This window comes from Ochotona princeps, chromosome 2 (genome assembly GCF_030435755.1).
Source record: "Ochotona princeps isolate mOchPri1 chromosome 2, mOchPri1.hap1, whole genome shotgun sequence".
In the NCBI taxonomy this organism is placed as follows: domain Eukaryota; kingdom Metazoa; phylum Chordata; class Mammalia; order Lagomorpha; family Ochotonidae; genus Ochotona; species Ochotona princeps.
The window spans coordinates 106,324,168-106,343,247 of NC_080833.1; the positions used below are offsets into that span (position 1 = coordinate 106,324,168).

At 49.1% G+C, this 19,080-nt stretch overlaps 2 protein-coding genes across 2 annotated transcripts; one reads left to right on the forward strand and one right to left on the reverse strand.

Annotated features, from left to right (window-relative positions):
- Nucleotides 1–214: 214 nt before the first annotated feature.
- Nucleotides 215–5,082, reverse strand: MRPL9 (mitochondrial ribosomal protein L9). Its single transcript, XM_004589186.3, has 7 exons — nucleotides 4,871–5,082; nucleotides 4,574–4,730; nucleotides 3,730–3,854; nucleotides 3,476–3,526; nucleotides 2,058–2,159; nucleotides 887–970; nucleotides 215–758 (listed from the first exon to the last, which is right to left on the reverse strand). Exons 1-7 carry the CDS (start codon nucleotides 5,012–5,014, stop codon nucleotides 627–629), a joined length of 795 nt encoding a protein of 264 aa, XP_004589243.2. The 5' UTR covers nucleotides 5,015–5,082; the 3' UTR covers nucleotides 215–626.
- Nucleotides 5,083–7,954: 2,872 nt separating this feature from the next.
- Nucleotides 7,955–10,408, forward strand: OAZ3 (ornithine decarboxylase antizyme 3). Its single transcript, NM_001290401.1, is given in 5 exon segments — nucleotides 7,955–8,186; nucleotides 8,463–8,602; nucleotides 8,836–9,011; nucleotides 9,346–9,431; nucleotides 10,152–10,408. Coding segments are annotated over 5 exon segments (711 nt in total). The 5' UTR covers nucleotides 7,955–8,019; the 3' UTR covers nucleotides 10,295–10,408.
- The last annotated feature ends 8,672 nt before the right edge of the window (nucleotides 10,409–19,080 follow it).

Consider the following 19,080-nt stretch of genomic DNA (forward strand, 5'->3'; position numbering starts at 1 on the left):
GAGAGATGAATCCACTGGACTTCTTCAAACTGATGACTGTAGATCTAATAAACTTTAAGATCAACGATGTACTACTTATTCACAGGGATTTGCTCATAGCAACTGTGGGATGTAACCTGCTTACGTAGTCACTTTTTTCCTTTCAACAACAAACCTCAGTGGTTCCAGGACCTCCCTGGTGTCCCTCACCTGCTAAAGCCCAGTCAACAACACCTAAAGAGAACACACCTCTTTATTTCTGCTTGAGAAACAGATGCTGGTACGAAGGAGAACTGAGTCGAGGGGCAGTTCCAACAGCTTACTCCTCCACTCGTCCCAATAAACTCCAACGGAGGAAGAGCAGAATCTGGACGGTTCCCTCCGGCTTCCAGGCACCCACCTTGTCCAGCCTCCAGCCTGGTACTTCCTGGGCAGCACTGCCCCAGGAAGGCTGGGTGTGATGCCAGTCAAGGACGGAAATGGCAAATGTGGAGAATTCAAGATATGTATGTGGTTTAGTCTGATTTCTCTGTATATTCTCCTGAATTCCACACTGGGTTAGAGCTGGGAGTAAGATCAGCATACTGGTCCAGCTATGTTGCCCTGCTCCTCTGAGCTGGCCTTGCTGTCTTGGAGCGAGAGCTGGTTCACATCCGGTTGCTGGGGGGCGTCATAGCCTTAGCAGCTTGCTGGGCCAGCCAGTACTTGTATCTTTTGGTCTTGGGCTTCTCAAAGTTCACTACAGACATGGGCACTTTCACAGTGTCAATCCCATTGACCTAAACACACAAACACATACACATCCACACAAACAGGAATTCTCAGATAGGCAGTTAAAAGCCAACAGCACCCAACCCCAGCTTTCCAACCTGGGTCAGAAAAAGGAGAGAGTCTGTGAAACACTCACCGTCACCTCACACCAGTACTCGCCCCACCGAGTGATGGGTTCTTCCGGTAACTTTAACGCATGAGGGGCAACCACAACACCAAGCTGTCAAAACAAACCAACAAATCAAAGAGAACTGTTTTCACGGCTGCTATTCTAGACAACCTCAATAAAAAAGGGTTCTAGGATTCCCCGTACAGGGATGAACAGAACAGTTTACTCTGGATGACCCCATGGGTGAGTGGGAGGGCAGAAGTGGGACAGGCACCCTCACAGGTGATAGCAGAGAAATTCAGTCACAATTCCTCAGAAAGGGAGATTCACAAGAGAAACAGAGCTTAATACTCAAATCATTCACCCACAAGGAACAACCCTCCCCAGTGAGTTACATGTCCCTAGGTTTTTCCTGCCTTGAGAACAAATGAGTGGAAACCACCACCTTTCTCCATTAGTCTTTAAATTCTACGTGCCCAAGGCTGAGGCACAGTGGATTAAGCCATGGGTTGTAATGCATATTGGAGCACACTTCAAGTCCAGGCTGCACTGCTTCAGATCCAGCTATCAATGTGCCTGCACAGGCAGCAGACGTTACCCTACCTCCCAGGTGGGAGGCCCCGATGCAGTTCTTGGCTCCTGCTTTGGCCAGTGTGTTGCAACCACTCAGGGAGTGAACCAGGGGATGGAAGAGATTCTCTTTGTATCTCCCCCTCTATTTACTCTTTCAAAAAAACATAAATTTACAGTCAGAGTTACAGAAAGGGAGGGGGAAAGAAATTGATCTTCTACCACTAGTTCAAGTCCCAGAGGGACCTAACAGCCAAGGCTGAACCAGGCCAAATTCAGGAGCCTGGAACTCCATCCATGTCTCCCATGTGCTGGCAAGAGCCCTAGCGCTGGGAGCTGGACTGGAAGTGGAGCAGCCAGGACTTAACCAGCACCCATATACGGGAAACTGGCATGGAGGTAGTGGTTTAACCTGATATGCCACCTCCTGACGCCTCAAATAAATCTTAAAACATACAAACAAAACCCTACACGACCTTCCTTAGTCCCTAGCCACATGATTCCCATAAACCATCCCAGAATGCCTTCTCTAACTGCGGGGTTAGGACACCCTCTCCTAACATAGAGGTCACTCCTGGGCCTCTTCCACCCAGGGGTGCTGGGGTGCTAAGGAACACTAGGAACTCACGTTCTTGAGGAAATGGCGGGCAACTATTTCAGGGTTCAGCTCCCACTTGACATTATTCTTCATTCCCACCTCTAGGTGACAGCTCCTCAGAAACTTCACCGTCTGAAAGCAGTTATAAACAGTGGCTGGCTTAGGAGTGAAGACAGGACACACGCTCACAGGAATCACAAGATCCGAGAACGCAGGACAAGGGCATAAATCCTGCTTCACAGCTCAGGCAGGCAGGAGGGCCAACGGGAAGGACAGAGCATCCTCGTCGTCCAAGGCCCAGGAGAAGGTTCTTTAAGAAGTTCAGGGAGAAGTTCATTTTTTGGTGCCAAAGAATTTTCAAATTCAACTTTTTTTTTTTTTTTTTTGTATAATATGTGCTTTTCATTCATTTCTTGGGGTGGGGGAAGACTCTTCATATACACAGATCTTAAAAATATTCTCATTTTGTAAAGGTATTTTAGCAATTTACTGTAGGGAAATGTCCCCTGCTGCTGTCCCCAAGGAGAAACAAGCAATGCCAGAGCACTCAGGGGGAGGGGCACCAGTGTTATCTCAGGATGGAATGATTTTCGCAAACTGCTTTTACATAATACTTTTGGTCCTTCAATCTTGTCTTATATCCCATAAATAGTTCTCAGCTTCCACAATGAAACAGAAACCCATTAGCTAAACATTCTAGAAGCTGTACAAGGCTTGCCCCTATCCCTGCTCCGGCCAAGCTGTGTCCTTACACTCCCTAAGTCCTCCGCTTTAGCTGGGCTGCTCTGTTTCCTACAGTCAAGTGCTGAAAATTTCTACTTTGACTTGTATTCCTTTGGGAACAAACATGCTTCCTGCTCTGATCACCTATCCGAAATGTCTATTTCAACCCATCTAGGAAAATAAAAAACCTCCCCAGTCACCCCAAATCCTTGATGGGCCTGGAGTTTATTGCTTATGTGCTCCCCAACTTCCCTGGAAGCAGCCCTAGAGCAGAACCCTTATCTAACACTCTCCCACAGGTCCCCCGCTGGCCAGCCAGGATTGAACCGGTGCCCATATGTGATCCCGGCGCATTCAAGGCGAGGACTTTAGCCTCTAGGCCATCACGCCAGGCCCCATGGATGCCGGTTCTAATCCCAGCAGCTCCACTTCCTATCCAGCTCCCTGCTTGTGGCCTGGGAAAGCAGTTCAAGGATGGCCCAAAGCCTTGGGACCCTGCACCCGTGTGGGAGACCCAGAGGAGGCTCTGGGCTCCTGGTTTCAGATCGGTTCAGCTCAGGCCTTATAGCCACTTAGGGAGTAAAATCAGCAGACGGGAGATCTTCCTCTGTCTCTCTTCCTTTCGGCATATCTGTCTTTACAATAAAAAGACAAATTAATCTTATATATATATAAAAAAAGACTGCTGACCCATGTAAGCCGTCAAGACTTCTGTTCCTACTTACCGCCTCACCTGCCTTGGTCTGGATCTTCTCCAACTTTCCTTCTTGTCTTAGCTGGAAAAGGAAAAGATGAAAACTAATAAAAGGGAAAACAAACCCATGTTCAGTGACGTCACACTCTTCCCAAACTCTGACACAAGCTTCTGGATTCTTGCTCTTTCATTCCCTCCTCTACTTTCCAAAGCCATTATCAAAGGGAAGGAAGCAGCTACAGAAAGCCTTCAAGCACAAGTCCTCTGTCCCTCCTTGGAGCTCACCAATTTCTCCTCTTCGAAAAGCTTCTTGTTCTCCGGAGAGGTGTACACAGCCAGTCCCTGAGCAAGGAGTCGATTCCGGCCGAGGGATTTCTTCACGGAGATCACATCACCCCGGACCCCAAGTTCTGCCGGCGGGAAGAGGCACAAATCAGAACCACCTAGGGATCCCCAAAGAGAAACTTCCCTCCTGTGTTCTAAGAGTGCTTGGTCTTTCTAAAGGAGATGTTAACTCCTGTTCATCGGGAACAACACTTAAGTCACTGTTCATTAGTGTCCTTAGGGCTTCAAGGAACTTCAAGCATCTTCCCCAGCCACCACGATGGCTCAACTAGCTGCTCCACTTTCCCATCCAACACCCTAGTTGCAGCTTGGGGAAGCAGTGGAAGATGGCTCAAGTCCTTGGGACCTTGGACCTGTGTGGGAGACAAGCAAGACGCTCCTGGCTTCTGATTTCTCTGCTCAGCTCCAGCATCGCAGCCTTTTGGGGGGTAAACTAGTGGAAACCAGCGATCAAAGACCTGTCTCTCCTCTCTGTAAATCTGCCTCTCAAATACAAAAGAAAGAAAAAGAAACAGGAGCGTTCCCTGCAGAGAGAGGACTGTTCCCCATCTGGGTAACAAGCTAGTTCAGTTCAGTTTGGCTGTAACAGTGTTGTTAGGCTGGAGACCAGAAAGTTACAACCGCAGGACTTTTCCTGGCTGCTGCTGCTTCTTTTTTTTTTTTTTTACACAGATCGGGTTGATGTTTTCAAAAACACCAAAAGCAAAACCCCAAGGTGAGGCAGAAGGGCAGGTGTCGCCAGCCAGGAGGGTCTGGAGAGCAGGAACGGCGGCCTGGGCCTTACCCTCCACAGACTGCGTGAGGATGAGCTCCAGGTTCTCCTTGGGCCGGTGCTTCGTGTCCTCCACCAGCTTGTAGACTCGGTGCCGCCGGTGCAGGCGCGGCTTCCGACCCTCCCCAGCCAGCGGCACCTTCCACCAGCGCTCCACGATCACCGTGCCCTGTGGCGGCCAGGAAGGCGACGGTCAGCCGGCCCGGGCCAGAGGACACCCGTGCCCAGTCCTCTCCGCGCCCCGACCCGGTGCTCAGGCGTCCACAGCCCGCTAGGGGCAAGCCCCCCACCCGCAGTCCCGACTCTCACCCGATTGTGAGAAAGGCTCAAGTCGCGCTTCAGGCCCCCTTGCAGGGACGGCCGCAGTAGCTCCCAGGCCCCAGTTCCGAGCAGCCGCTCGGCGCCTGCCCGCAGCAGAGCCGGGCCGGGTCCCGCGATCGCCGCCGCCGCCATGCTCCCAGGAGCCGCGGCCGGGCGAGCTGCTGCAGGAAGGAGTCCGGCGGCGCGCGCAGCGGCGAGGACCCCGCGGCGGCTGCCCGCGGCGCGCCTGAGCCGTGTTCCCCCGTGGAAGTCCCGCGGCCGCCCGTGACTGCTCACACAGCCTGAGGGAACGTGAGGGGGACCGACGCCGGAAAAGGCGCCGTCTTCCCTCTTGCTCTATAGAGCGGGAGTTTTGAGAGGAGGAAATAAATAAATGAAACAAGGGCTTCGGTTCCGTTCTGGTTGTGTCGCTTTTGATGTTCCAGCCGAACTGGAGACTGAGGGAAGAAGGACGCTGCTCTCCGCTTTCCTTCTCTTCCACCCGCTTGACCTGTGCGCGGCAGGAACTTTCTGTCGCTATCCTAGGCTTCCAAACCCGTGTTCCCCTGGTATTCTCAAGGCTAATGACGTGTCTCCCACTACGATCTCTGTCCCTCTGGACTGCCCTGCCTGCAGCCTTTCCCATCTCCACCGCTGGAAACGTCATCCTGTCAGTTCTTAACCTATGCTTAACTCCCCCTCTCCCCTTCCATATCAGGAACACCTATGGGTTCTAGCCTTAAACTACTGCAGCATCCAACCACTGGCCACCACCTCCAGAGCGCAACCCTGGAATAAGAAAATATCTTTTAAGACTGGAGTTGCAGTGCTGGGTGCTAAGCCTGCACCTGCAGTGCTGGATGCTGGTGAGGGAAGTCCCAGGCGTTCCTCTTCAGATTCAGCTCCCTGCTAATGCGCCCAGCAAAGGAGAAGATGGTTCAAGTGGTCCCTACTAACCACGCGAGAGACCCGATGGTTGTTGTGACAGGTTCTTTGACTTCACCTGACCTCCCATTGGACCTTTGTGGCCCCTTGTCGGGTAAGTAAGTCGGCATTTCAAATTAGTATCTAAACTACATATACCAGAAAAGCTCAGTGAATTCTTTCCTCAGCTTAGTATAGAAATAAAAACCTGGGACTCAGTTGCAGACAGGGAAGCTTTATTCACAAAGTGACCACATGGACTAGGAAGAAGAGGGAAGGGGAAAGCACCTCCCAAGAGAGAGTCGGAAAGTGGGGTGCTTCTTGAAAGGACAGAGAGAGAGACACCACAGGTATGAAGAAGGACCTTGGGATTTTAAGCATTCCCTGACCCCTCCTTGTGTGGGCAGGAACCTGCAGGGGAAGATGGTCCCCTATAGAAGGACATTCAGAATCTTTGCTATTGTGGGAGACAATAGCGAGCTGAATCTCCCCTGAAGGCACCAGGAGCAATGGGTAAGGAGATGAATGAGCAGGATACATCCTGGTTCACAGGTTTAGATAAAGAACTTGCTAGAGGAACTAGCTGTGTTTTGGGAAACTGTACCTTGCTGTGGAGATGTAAATGGCTCAAGCCCCTCCTCCCTGGAGGCCTACTTGACAACCTTGCTTTAAAAGTCTGGTGCTGTTAGTAAACTTCAGCTATTGACCATCATTCAGTAGTCCACGCGGGTTATTATCAGCTCCGCGCACCAAGTCCAGCTCTGCGGGATAGCAACGGAACCCTTTGGTTGTTTCTCAACCAGTTGAGAAATGGCTAGGCAATTGTTGTGCCAGACACTTGAAGGTGTGGCCGAGATTTCAGCGGGCTTGGACAGTCTCATATCTGTGTTCTGGCTGAAAGCAGTCTTCTCCCAGCATATCTCCCTTAATTATTGTTTACAACCTAGCAGCCAGAATCAGTCAAATCATGTGACTGTTCTACCCAAAACGTTGGAATAATATTCCCTTTACTCAGAGGGAAAGAAGAAAAGCATATAGTGATCTATCAGGCCCTATATGGGCCAACCCCATTGGCCCTTTATCCCGTACACTCTCCACCCACAGCGGCCTCCTTGTTGTGTCCTCAAGACATGGGATACAATTCCCACTTCAGGTTTTTGCTTCTCAGGAGAATGATCTCCCCACACCCTGGCCTAGTTACCACCTCCTCCCCTCGCAGGTGTTTGACATGCGGACATCTTGCTGTGTCCCATCACACTCTTCTTTCTCTCCCAGGGAAGTTCATTTTGGCTTACACACATGAATCACATCTCTTTTCTAGGTTTTTCCCTCTGGCCTTTAGAAGGGCCAAGCTCTTTGTTCTGTCCCCCGATGCATCCCCTTAGGAAGTACCTTGCTCATAGGAGCCCTCAGTCAGTACTCTTTGAATGTAAATGGATATGCAGAGGTCTCAAACTCCTGAACCAAATTGTGCTCACAAGTGTTACTTTTTTCCCCATCATTTTAAATTTTGTGAGTAGGTGGTACGTTTCTCAAAAGCTGGAGGAATGTCCCAAACACCCTGTCTTTATCATTTCTTCGTTTCTGTTGGACAATCACAGCATCTGGCATCATTGAGTAGGCATTCCTACGTGTTACTTGTGTGTAGCTTCCTTTAGACAAGCATATGCTTTCCATTTTACTACAGTGCCGCCTACAGACCCACTCATTCCTATTAATGGTCCAGGTCCCTGGCAATATTTAGTTTGTAATTCCTGTCCTACAAGGGAGTGGAGAAGTTCTACAATCTGTAGCACTCCTAAAGTTTTAAGAGGAGGGATAATGAGAAAAAACATTGGATTGGAATGGAAAACGACTAATCAAGTCAATGTTGGGTCAGTCAAAGCCCTTGCAGCCTCTGACAGTGCACAATACCATCTTTTTAGGGGCTGGAGTTTACGGGGAAGTGTGTCTCAGAAGAAGGGCCTGAGTAGATGGGCACAAAAACTGATCAAGCAGGGCTATTTGCCAACTAGAAGTTTGAAAGTCTCATAGCCACTGGTTGATTCTGAACCTCGGTTACCAAGTAGGGCGGGGCAGGTGAGCAACAGAGAGGTGAGCTGAAGTGACACAGGTGTGACACTTCGATGATGTCACAGTGCCCCCACCAAGTCACAAAGGGGGCCAGACTGCTTGATCCCCTGACGCCCAGCTCTGAACCTCACTTTGCCGCAGGGAGGCACTGAACAGAGAAACTGCCTTGCAACAGGCTGCGCCCCTCTCTCTACTCCCTCTCTTATATCAAGAGGGGACGAACACGGAACTACCTCTACCCATTCTGGTCACCATACGCCTACTACCTTTACTGTTACAAATACCGGATCACCCTCCGGGAGAAGATGCTGCCTTGGTGTTGTAAAAGGTACTTGCTTTCATCTCTATTGGTTCTTGCCTATGAAAACTCATCAGAAAAAAAATCTAAAAAGAACTTTCCAAGGGACAAGAAATGACAATGGCCAGATAGAGTGGAAGGCTGGCTGGGATGGGAAGAGGGAACAAACTGGCCAATAGAAAATGCAGAGCTGGGGCCTAGGGATTCCACATCTCTCCCCAGCTTGGACTCTGGGTTCCACCAACTTGGGTCTCTCTCACTCTCTCTCTCTCTCCCTCTCTCTCGCTCTGTCTCTATCTCCACCAGCATCACCTATAAGGAAGAGGAGGACTTGACACTGCGGCCCCGCTGCTGCCTCCAGTGCTCCTGAGTTCCGAGCGGGTCTCCAGGGGAGCAGGTGCACTGAGCAGGGACAAGACCACGACCAGCTTCAAGAACTGTACTCAGTAAGTGGATTGTGAGCCAGTGCAGTGACAGGGCAACGCCCTGGCTCCTGGAATGGCACCTCGCCGAAGAGGGAAAGCAAATCATGGGAGTTAAAGATGAGATGTCAGAGCTCACATGTAAAAGCCACTTGGGCTACAGACAAGGATTCTCGCCCAGAGAGCTGAAGTTCAGGTCCCACGGCCGGGTGGGCAGGAGGGACAGATGTCATCATTCTCCTTTTCCCTCTTTTCAGGCTGGGAACCTGACAGTGCTTACAACTGACCCCCTGCTCCACCAGGATCGAGTACAATTAGACTTCCATTTCCGCCTCACCCCTCAGACCTCTGCCCACTGGCACGGCCTTCTCTGTGATCACCGACTCTTCCTGGATATCCCATACCGGGCTTTGGACCAAGGCAACAGAGAAAGGTGGCTGAGCCCGGATGGGCAAGTGTGGGGAAGGTAGAGGAGGTGGAGGATTTCAAGTTGCCCTGAGAGAGGCTGATACAGGAGCTGGAGCCATTCAGCTGGCCTGCAGAGGCAGGGTGAGCGTGGAAGAGATGAGAGGTCCCAGGTCTTTGCCGACCCAGATAACAGGGAGTGTTGACCTCGGCAGATTTAGCCCCTTTCTCCTCAGCTTCACCAGTGTTTACCCAGGCTAGTTCAGCAGCTTTCCCTGGCTTGAGGGGTGGGCAAGCAGGAATCTCCATGCATTGAGTTGACTGAACCTTCCACTCAGAGTGTTTTCCTCTCTCGCCCCTAGTTTGTCTGCAACTCTGGAGTACGTGGAGGAGAAGACCAATGTGGACTCCGTGTTTGTGAACTTCCCAAACAACCGGCAGGACAGAGGTGGTGACCTACTGTCCTTTCTGGCTGATGGTGCTTTAGCAGTTGGTGGCTCCCTTCCCTTAGCAGGAGTCCCTCTTATCCCTGCTTTTTTAGGACACTTAGGGATTTTCTTCTCTCTCAAGAAGAAAATCAGGGCACCTAGAATTTTTCTCATGAAGTCATACCTGAACTGGCAGGAAGGTCCTGCAGGCAGGGTCAAGTCAGACGGAGGAGCCTGGGTGAGATGTCACAAAACCCATGTCAGGGATGAGGTCAGAGTGCATCAAGCACCTGCAGTGTAGTGTGAAAGTATAGCATGAGGTCAGGGTAGTGATGTATTAAGCAGATGATTGGCGCATGCATAGAAACTATAGCTTCCTTTCCTTAAGTTTCTGTTGGATTCAGGACAAAGCATGAGTAACAAGCATTCCTAAAAGACACTATCTCAGAGTTTACTGCTCTGTCATTGTGCTACGCGCTTTACAGACAACACATTTGATCTTAAAAAATTCTGTGATTAAGCTCTTGATTCCCATTTTTACAAATGATAAAACCAAAGATCCCAAGTTGAACTTCAAGCATGTGCTACACAGAGGTTCCGATCTAGGTCTGCTTCACTCTGACACAAATCTGAATGCCTGGGGTTCACTTCCTACAAGAAGAAGCTAGACTGGAGCTGATTAGTGGGGAGTTTCACACTCTGAGCTGAGAGTTTACTAATGATGTTTTCTTCCTTTACAGGAGCCCTGTTGCGGGCCTTCAGCTACATGGGCTTTGAGTTGGTCAGACCAGACCACCCTGCCCTCCCTCCCTGGGACAATGTCATCTTTATGGTGTATCTCCTTGAAAGGGACCTTGACCACCTGCCCAGTGAACCTCCCTAAGCACCCTTACTCCAACTATGTGAAGGGCTGCAAGCCTTGACACATGGGACTCAGGGGCCCAGGATGTGATCGTACACACCTCTGTCCATCCTAGGAATAAAAGATAGTGCAATCCACTGAGTGTTCTGTGTTCCTTTTGGGAGAGAGGGTAGTTGTCTTATCTGGAGTGGGGACCTGACGGAACTGAACTCATTGTAGGACAAAGAGTGACATCAGAGGGATCTGAAGCAGAGAGGGATGGGTTGGGTATTAGCTTCCCTTGGCCTCCCATACTCCCAAACCATTTACTGAATACCCACCAAGGTAAGGATCGATCAACTAGGAGTTTAATGAAGATTAAGCCCTATGTTTCATCCATGTATTGCACTGTAAGTTGGAGTTAAGCACTAATTTCTTAGAATTCAAAATACATTGGGTCCCTCCACCCAAGGGGAAGGGTTAATAGAGAAAAGGGGTGGTACAGGTTGATTTAGACAGGCGAGAATGTCCTGGGCTGTAGCAGAACCCATCAGAATAGGATGTAAACTCTGAGGCTGAAAAGCCCCCTAACAAATGCAAGGTAGGAACGAGACACTAATTTTTCAGAGTTCATTAAGTTGTTTATATGGGGATAGGGGTTAGAGAAGATATTCCAAGAAAAAAAAAACTCTACAGGCCTAGCGCAATAGTCTAGCTGCTAAAGTCATCGTCTAGTGTGTGCTCTGGGATCCCATATGGGCACTGGGTCTAATCCCGGCTGCCCCACTACCCATCCAACTCCCTGCTTGTGGCCTAGGAAAACTGTCGAAGATGGCCCAAAGCCTTGGGACCCTGCACCCACATGGGAGACCCAGAAGAGGCTCTGGGCAGTCCTGGCTTTGGATTGGTTCAGATCCGGACATTGTGACTGCTTGGGGAGTGAATTAGCAGATGGAAGATCTTCCTTTCTGTCTCTCTTCCACTCTATGTATATCTGACTTTGCAATAAAAATAAATCTTTCAAAAAAACTATAAGGAGCTGAAGAAACTGACTTGGGACCAGCATCCCATGCGGGTGCTGCTCTGTGTCCTGGCTACTCCATTTCTGTTTTTGATCTAACTCCTTGCTTGTAGCCTGAATGAGTTAAGGGCAGTGGAGGGTGGCTTGGGGTCCTTGGGCCGCTACACCCACACAGGATATCCAGGGAAGCTCCCGGCTCCTGCCTTTGCATCAACCATTTGTGGAATGTGCCAGTGAGCCAGTGGATGGAAAATCTGTCCATAATTTTCAAAGTAACAAAGAAGGAAAGGGGGTCAAGTGTAGCCTAGAGGCTAAAGTCCTTGTCTTGCATATGATCGGATCCCATATGGGCACTGGTTTGTGTCCTGGTGGCCCTGCTTCCAATCCAGCTCCCTGCTAGTGGCCTGGGAAAGCAGTCGAGGATGGCCCAAAGCCTTGGGACACTGTACCCATGTGGGAGACCCGGGAGAGGCTCCTGGCTTCTGGCTTTTGATCAGCACAGCTCTGGCTGTTGCGGCCATGTAGGGAGTGAATCAACTGATGGAAGATTTTCTTCTCTGTCTCTCCTCTCTGTATATCTCACTTTCCAAATAAAAACAAAAAAACAAAAAACAGAGAATTAAGATGGCAGAATAGGGTAAGGAAACGTTTGAACAGACAGAAAAACATTAGCCAGTGTGAAGAAGAGAGGGCACAGTCCAGGAAATAAGAGAGGACAGAACAACAGCTGAAGGGCACCTGGAGACTGACAGACACAGGAAAATAGCAGACACAACGGTGTGGTGTTCTAGTGAGCAACATCCCAGCGGCATTCAGCAAATGGCAATCTGAACTGCACCAGCAGCCAGAACTCCACCAGCAACAAGGTGAGAAGGGACATTCACCGGGAGCTCAGGAGGTGAACCAGACAAAGAACTGCCCATCCTGCTGGTCTGTTGGACTTGAGCAGGAGCAGAGACAGAGCGGCAGGTCCCAGATGGGCAGTGTGGGAACAGAGTGATTTTCACAGCCCAGTCCACCGCATAGAGCCATATAGGGTGCCATTTTGTGTAAGGAGACAAAGACTGTGGGACAGGACTGCACATGCACTTAGCTGGGAGTGAGTGAACTCATTTCTGGCTCGGTGAAGTACAATAATGTGGCATCGTATAGGTTCCACTTAAGATAGGTCCAGGCAGCCCTTGGACCTGACAGCCAGCAGCTCAAGAACTCTAGTAGTGGCACATCAGGCACTATTTTGTACAGGGTGGCAAAAACTTAAAGACTGCAGGGACAATAGTGAGCTACGTATGTGCTGAGCTGGGAGTGAACTCACTGAACTCAGTGTATTGCAATGGTCCCACAGGAAAATAATACCAACTTTGGTGTTGTACTGGTCAAAAGAGGTCCATGTGGCCCCCAGACCTAACAGCAAACAGGTTCTCGAAAGATCAGCACCACCAACAACCTAGCTCTATAGAACTCCTGGTGTCTCCCTAGTCCTGGGACCTGCTCCAACCAGAAGTGGGAGAAAGTTTGTACAGACAATGGTGCAGCCTCAATATGGAATCACAGGAGGTGGAGAGAGGTGAGCTAGGAGCTGGGTCTATGAAAATCATGGTGGAAATCTAACAAAGGAACCCAGACCTGGAACTTGCTGGAGGGAATAGCACAAGTGACTGCAAACAAAGAGCCGTGTACCAACTGCAATAAGTAAAATCAAACTGTAGACTGTGGGTGACACAACTTAGAAACCTGCCCCAAGGGGAAGAATCTGATAACCAGAAGTACAATGATCAAGAGCAAAAGAGGAGACAGAGGCATAATGAATATTACTGAAGACTCTCCTGCAAAGAAGCAAAAGCCTTTGCCAACCTCAGGGTTAACTGAGGAAGACATCAAGAAAATGGGGGATACAGAATTCAAAACACTTGTTATAAAGCTTCTTATCAACAATGAGAAGCATGTAATACAGGACTCCTGATCAAGAAATTTAAGGAATATGTCACACAGGAAACGAATCAAATGAAAGCTGATACATCAAAAATTAAGAATACAGTAGAGCAAATGAAAAGTACAGTGGAGGAAATCTCAAATAGATGAATGAAGCAGAAGAAAGAATCTTAGCCTTGGAAGGTATTTCCTGTCATCAGGGGGAAACAACCAAAAAGCTGAAAGCAGAGCTGGGTCAAGCTAAAAAAAGCATTCAAGAATTAAGAGACACTATTAAAAAGCCAAATATAACAGTTATGTGAGTCCCAGAAGGTACAGAAAGAGAAACTGGGATTAAAGTTGTATTCAATGAAATAATAAGGGAAAATTTCCCTAATCTGGAGAAAGAATTAGGAACAGCATCTAGGAGAGGCACAGAACTCCAAAAAGGTTGACCAAAAGCGCTATTCACTACAACACATGATAAGCTCTCTTCAAACATGAAAAAAAGATCCTTAAATGTGCATGTGAAAAAAGATCAGTTGACATATAAAGGAATGTCAGTTAAATTCACAGGAGACTTCTCACAGGAAACTCTACAGGCCAGAAGAGAATGGAGCAATATTCCAGATTCTTTCTTTCTTTGTTTTTATCACAAAGTCAGATATACAGAGAGGAGGAGAGACAGAGAGGAAAATCTTCCGTCTGATGATTCACTCCCCAAGTGACAGCAACGGCCGGTGCTGTGCCCATCCGATGCCAGGAGCCAAGAGTTTCCTCTAGGTCTCCCATGCGGATGCAGGGTCCCAAGGCTTTGGGCCATCCTCTACTGCTTTCCCAGGTCACAAGCAGGGAACTGGATGGGAAGTGGAGTTGACGAGATATGATCTGATGCCCATATGGGATCCCAGAGTGTGTAAGGCAAGGACTTTAGCTTCTAGACCATCACGCCAGTTCCTCCTTTGTCTTTGAAAATGAAATAAAATTCTTCCACAGTAAAGAAAAGTTAAAAGAATATGCCTCTTCCAAACCTGCCTTACAAAGGATACTTAAAAGATGTTCTCTTGACAAGGAAGAGGAATAACACCCACCAAAACCAAAGGCAAATGCAAAGAACATTCCAGTAAAATAACAACAGAAGACTAAATTAATGAACAACCCATTACTAAAATGACAGGACCAAATTACCGTCTATTCCTATTAACCCTGAATGTAAATAGATTAAGCTCATCAATCATAGATAAGTAGACTGGACTAAAAAACAAAACAAAACCCAGGCCTGGTGCAATGGCCTAGTGGCTAGTCTTCTCCTTGACCACGCCAGGGTCCCATATGGACGCCAGTTCTAATTCTGGCAGCTCCACTTCCCATCCAGCTCCCTGCTTGTGGCCTGGGAAAGCAGTCGAGGACGGCCCAAAGCCTTAGGACCCTGCATCTGCATGGGAGACCTGGAGGAAGTTCCTGGCTCCTGGCTCCGGATGGGCACAGCACCGGCCGTTGCGGTCACTTAGGGAGTGAATCATTGGACGGAAGATCTTCCTCTCTGTCCCTACTCCTCTCTGTATATCTGACTTAGGAATCCAAATAAATAAATCTTTTAAAACAAACAAAACAAAACAAAAAACACAAAACCCATCAGAACCCATCTATTTTTTGTCTACAGGTGACATATCTCACCAATAAAGATCAGCTAATTATCCATTTTCCTGCCTACCTGGATCTGGCCTTTGAGTCACTAATGAGCTCTGTGAATGCTGGTTGAAGGCACGGCTGCTCTGGTTCTGAATTGGCTTCCAGGAAAGCAGGAGAAGATGGCCCATGTGTTTGACACCCACCTGCGAGACTCTGGGAGGGCTCCAGGCTCTTGACTGCAGCCTGACCCAGCCCATATCATTGTGGCTACTTGGGAACTGAATTGCATCCCTCTTGGTGAGTCTACCCTTCAAATAAGGCTAAAAACACAATCAAAGCAACAAACAAAAAGCCACAAAAAACCTCATACTGACTTGGGGCCGGATCCCTGGCAGAGTAGTTTAAGTCTCCCCTTGTAGCACCGTTATCCCAGATGGGTGCTGGTTGGAGTCCTGAATGCTCCATTTTCTCATCTAGCTCCCGGCTAACATGTCTGGAAAGACTTTGGAAGATGGTTCCATTCCCTGGGCCACTCCGTGTACAGGAGAACCTGACAATCCTCCTGGCTTTGGACCAAACTCTGGCTATAACAGCCATTTGAGGGATGACCCAATGGTTGGAAGGTCACTTTGTCTTTTTTCTCTGTAACTGTGATTTCAAATAAAAGTAAATAAATCTTGGAGGGTGGCAGTGGTGGTAAAAAGAAAAAAATAATAAAGTAAATAGATCTTTTAGAAAAGTGCCTTGGCCAGCATGATGGCTCAATGGCTAAATCCTCACCAGGGATCCCATTTGGGAGCCAGTTCATGTCCCAGTTTCTCCATTTCCCATCCAGCTCCCTGCTTGTGGCCTGGGAAAGCAGTCAAGGTACCCCTAAACCTCGGAACCTTGCATTTGCATGCGAGACCCAGAAGAGGGTGCTGACTCTTGGATCCTGACTTTGGATCAGCTCAGCTCCAGCCATTGTGGTCATTTGGGGAATGAACCAGCAGATGGAAGATCTTTCTGTCTTTTGTTCTGTCTATAACTCTGATCTGCCTTTCCAATAAACATGAGTAAATCTGAAAAAAAAAAAAAAAAGGTGCCAAGGCCGGCGCAGCAGCCTAGTGGTAAATCCCTTGCACACGTCAGGATTCCATTATGGGTGCCAGTTCATATCCTGGCATCTCCACTTTCCTTCCAGCTCCCTACCTGTGGCTTGAGATAGCTGTCAAAGATGACTCAAAGTCTTGGGACCCTGCACCAGTGTGAGAGACTTGGAAGAAGCTCCTGGCTCCTGGCTTTGGACTAGCTTAGCTCCAGCTGTTATGTCCACTTGAGAAGTGGACCAGTGGATGGAAGATCTTTTTATATCTCTCTCTTTCTCTCTGGAAATCTGACTTTCCAATAAAAAAAAAATCTTAAAAAAAAGTGCCTTTATTGCAGCTGTAGGCAACTGCCTAGGTTCCTTTGTAGCTATGTGTTACACTGCTGGGTGAAAAGCAGCCAACAGCTGGCGGGCACTCTGGGACTGGGTAATGCCAAATCTCTGATAACTATACCAATGAGCCAACATAGTGACCTATTATTATTTTTCCTTCTTTTTTTCTTTTTTTAAGCTATCAAGGGAAGATGGGGGATACCAGGCTGGGATATGCCACCACATGCTCCAGGTCGAAGGGGTGGTGGCTGCAGAGGGAAGGGGTCCATGGATGTATTAGAGAGGTGGCTGCTGGGGGCATATTTGACAAGAAGAAAAACTTTTGTGGGCTTCCACATACCAGGCCTCTGTACTCTCAGGTAGGTGAGGGAGCTGAGATGGGATAATTTAGAAGGGGAAACCGGAAGTCATGTCTAAGTCAGACCAAAGTACTGGCCCACACACAAACCTGGGCTGGGAAGTAGCATTGCCTTCTGCCTGTCTGCCAGTTCATGTGAAAACTGAGGCTGGTGGGCATGCCTGGCTGGGTTAGGTTGCAATACCCACCCAGAAGTGGCAGAGCAGGGAGTTGGGCCATGTCAGGCTAGGTCGCAACACCCACCAAAACGTGATAGAACCTTATCTGGGCAGATTATGTAGATTTGTGGGCTTACCTATGTGGGACTGTAATACCAGATGGTTTCTGTGAGAGCTAAGATGTGGTGATGGACTGAGCCAGGTTGGACCTAGCATTCATAGGAGGCTAGGCTGGGAGGAGGCTGGGCTAGGCTGGGCTGTATCACCTGCCATCACATGCAAACGCAGGGACTGGGGGACCAAGCAGGGCCACAGCATCCACTGGCATATGAGATCTGGGGCTGGTAGGGGAACTTGAAGAACTGCTCTGCTAGACTGCAGCTCTCACTGGGGAGTGCAAAAGCCAGGGCTAGAGGTGGGTCAGTCCAGGCAAGGCTGCAGTACTCCTAGGCACTTGTATGGCCTGAGTTTGGGGACAGGACAGGCCAGGCCAGGCCACAGTACCTGCTGGCACATGCAAGAGCCAATAGGGGTGTAAGCCATTCCCTGTAAGGCTAGGTTAGAACACCCATCAGCGAAAGCTGAGATGGAGCAGGCATGCCAGGCTGGATCAAACCACTGCCCTGTATAAGATCTGGGGCTGGGAATGGGCCTGGTAAGGAAACTCTGGGGACTCTCCTATTGGGCTGCAGCTCCCACTGGTGAGTGCAAGACCTGGGGTTGGGGGCAGAGTAGGTTGGGCAAGGCTGCAGCACCAGTCAGCATGCGTGTGGGATGGTTCTGGGAGCAGCCAGACTGAGTTAGGCTCCATCGCCCACTGGTGCTTGTGGAGTTGGAATGGCTGTGGCCCAGTTGGACTAGGCTGCAGTACCTGCTGGTGAATGCCAGGACTTGGGACAGGCCACATCGGGTTGGGCACTGACTGATAATACGGCCAAGACCTAAGGCTGTAAGTGGGCCTGATGGGGGAACTTGGGAACTCCCTGCTAGTCTATAGGTCCTGCTACAGGTCCTGAGTCAGGTGGGACGCAGGACAGACTGGGCTAGGCCACAGATCATGCTGGTACAAAAACCCAGGGCTTGGGGTTGGCCTGGTGGAGCTATTTCAGGTTGCTCTGACTAGGCCACAGCATTCCCTGGGCATGTGTCAAGATCATGCCTGTGGCAGGCTGGGGTGAGCAAAGCTATAGCATCCACTGGTTCATACGAGAGCACGGAACTGCCGGGACAGCTGCATCTACCTGCATTGTGTGTTGGCTGCTGCAGATGACGGGTTGAACTTAAACCCACATCAGTAGGCACACAGGTCACCCTAGGTGAGGGTTCTTGAGGGACTCCTCATTTAGACAGTTAGATGCAAACTCCTACCCAGGGGAAAATCACTATATGGCCCAACCTTGAAATGCATGTACCAGAACTGGGGCTCCTCAGTTGCTATTTGTGCAGCTCATCCAGACCAGCAGAGGACAAATGCCTCACCAAAGGATAGAAACCAGGACAACTCTTGGCAAAGCTCTGCAGCTAATGTCTGGTCTATGAATGCACAGGTGGACTCCAATAGACCTTGGAAATATTTTCAACCTTGGTACAATTATCCCAGTGATGTCTCAGAACTATGAAAACCACTTATGTAAAACCCTTGGAACACTTTATATCAGGGTCTCTAAGATGTCAAAGGATCACCCCCTCATCCCCAGGTGCTGATGAAAAAATTGTCCCTCCTACCTTCCTCGTATCTTGACCCTCCCCACCCTAATCGGAGGCCCACATGGATTTGCATTGTTCTGAGCTATATAAACAATAGTAAAAATATAAAGATTGACTTTAGGGGATATGTAGGGATGGGAGGGACACCCATGAACACCATCATGAGATGGTTGGTGGGATTCAGAAGATATATATTGGGCCTGGTGTCATAGCCTAGTAGCCAGTTCATGTCTAGGTTACATTGCTTCCCAACCAGCTCCCTGCTTGTGGCTTGGAAAAGCACTGAGGACGGCCCAAAGCCTTGGGACCCTGCACCCACATGGGAGACCCGAAAGAAGCTCCAAGCTCTTGGTCAGCATGGCTCTGGCCATTGTAACCACTTGGAGAGCGAATCAGCAGATGGAAGATCTCCCGTCTCTCCTCTCTGTATATTTGACTTTCTGATAAAAATGAATAAATATTTTAAAATTAAATATCACAGGCCTGCTTCCACCTTCCAACGAATCTTACCTTTGCAAGCACAATCACACTTAGCACAACGTTTTTCTCTTCAAAGAACATTCACTCAATACAAAGCACCCACAACACCATCTTGTAATTAAATCAACACTTGGGTTCAGC

Bases quoted from the DNA above. Each gene is read 5' to 3' on its own strand.
- MRPL9 (XM_004589186.3), bottom strand. From the start codon at position 5,014: ATGGCGGCGGCGGCGATCGCGGGACCCGGCCCGGCTCTGCTGCGGGCA. The intron at 3,527-3,729 runs GTGAGCTCCAAG...TTCCTTTTCCAG, and splicing joins TTTTCGAAGAGGAGAAATTG to CTAAGACAAGAAGGAAAGTT. The intron at 759-886 runs GTGAGTGTTTCA...TTGTGTGTTTAG, and splicing joins AGTACTGGTGTGAGGTGACG to GTCAATGGGATTGACACTGT.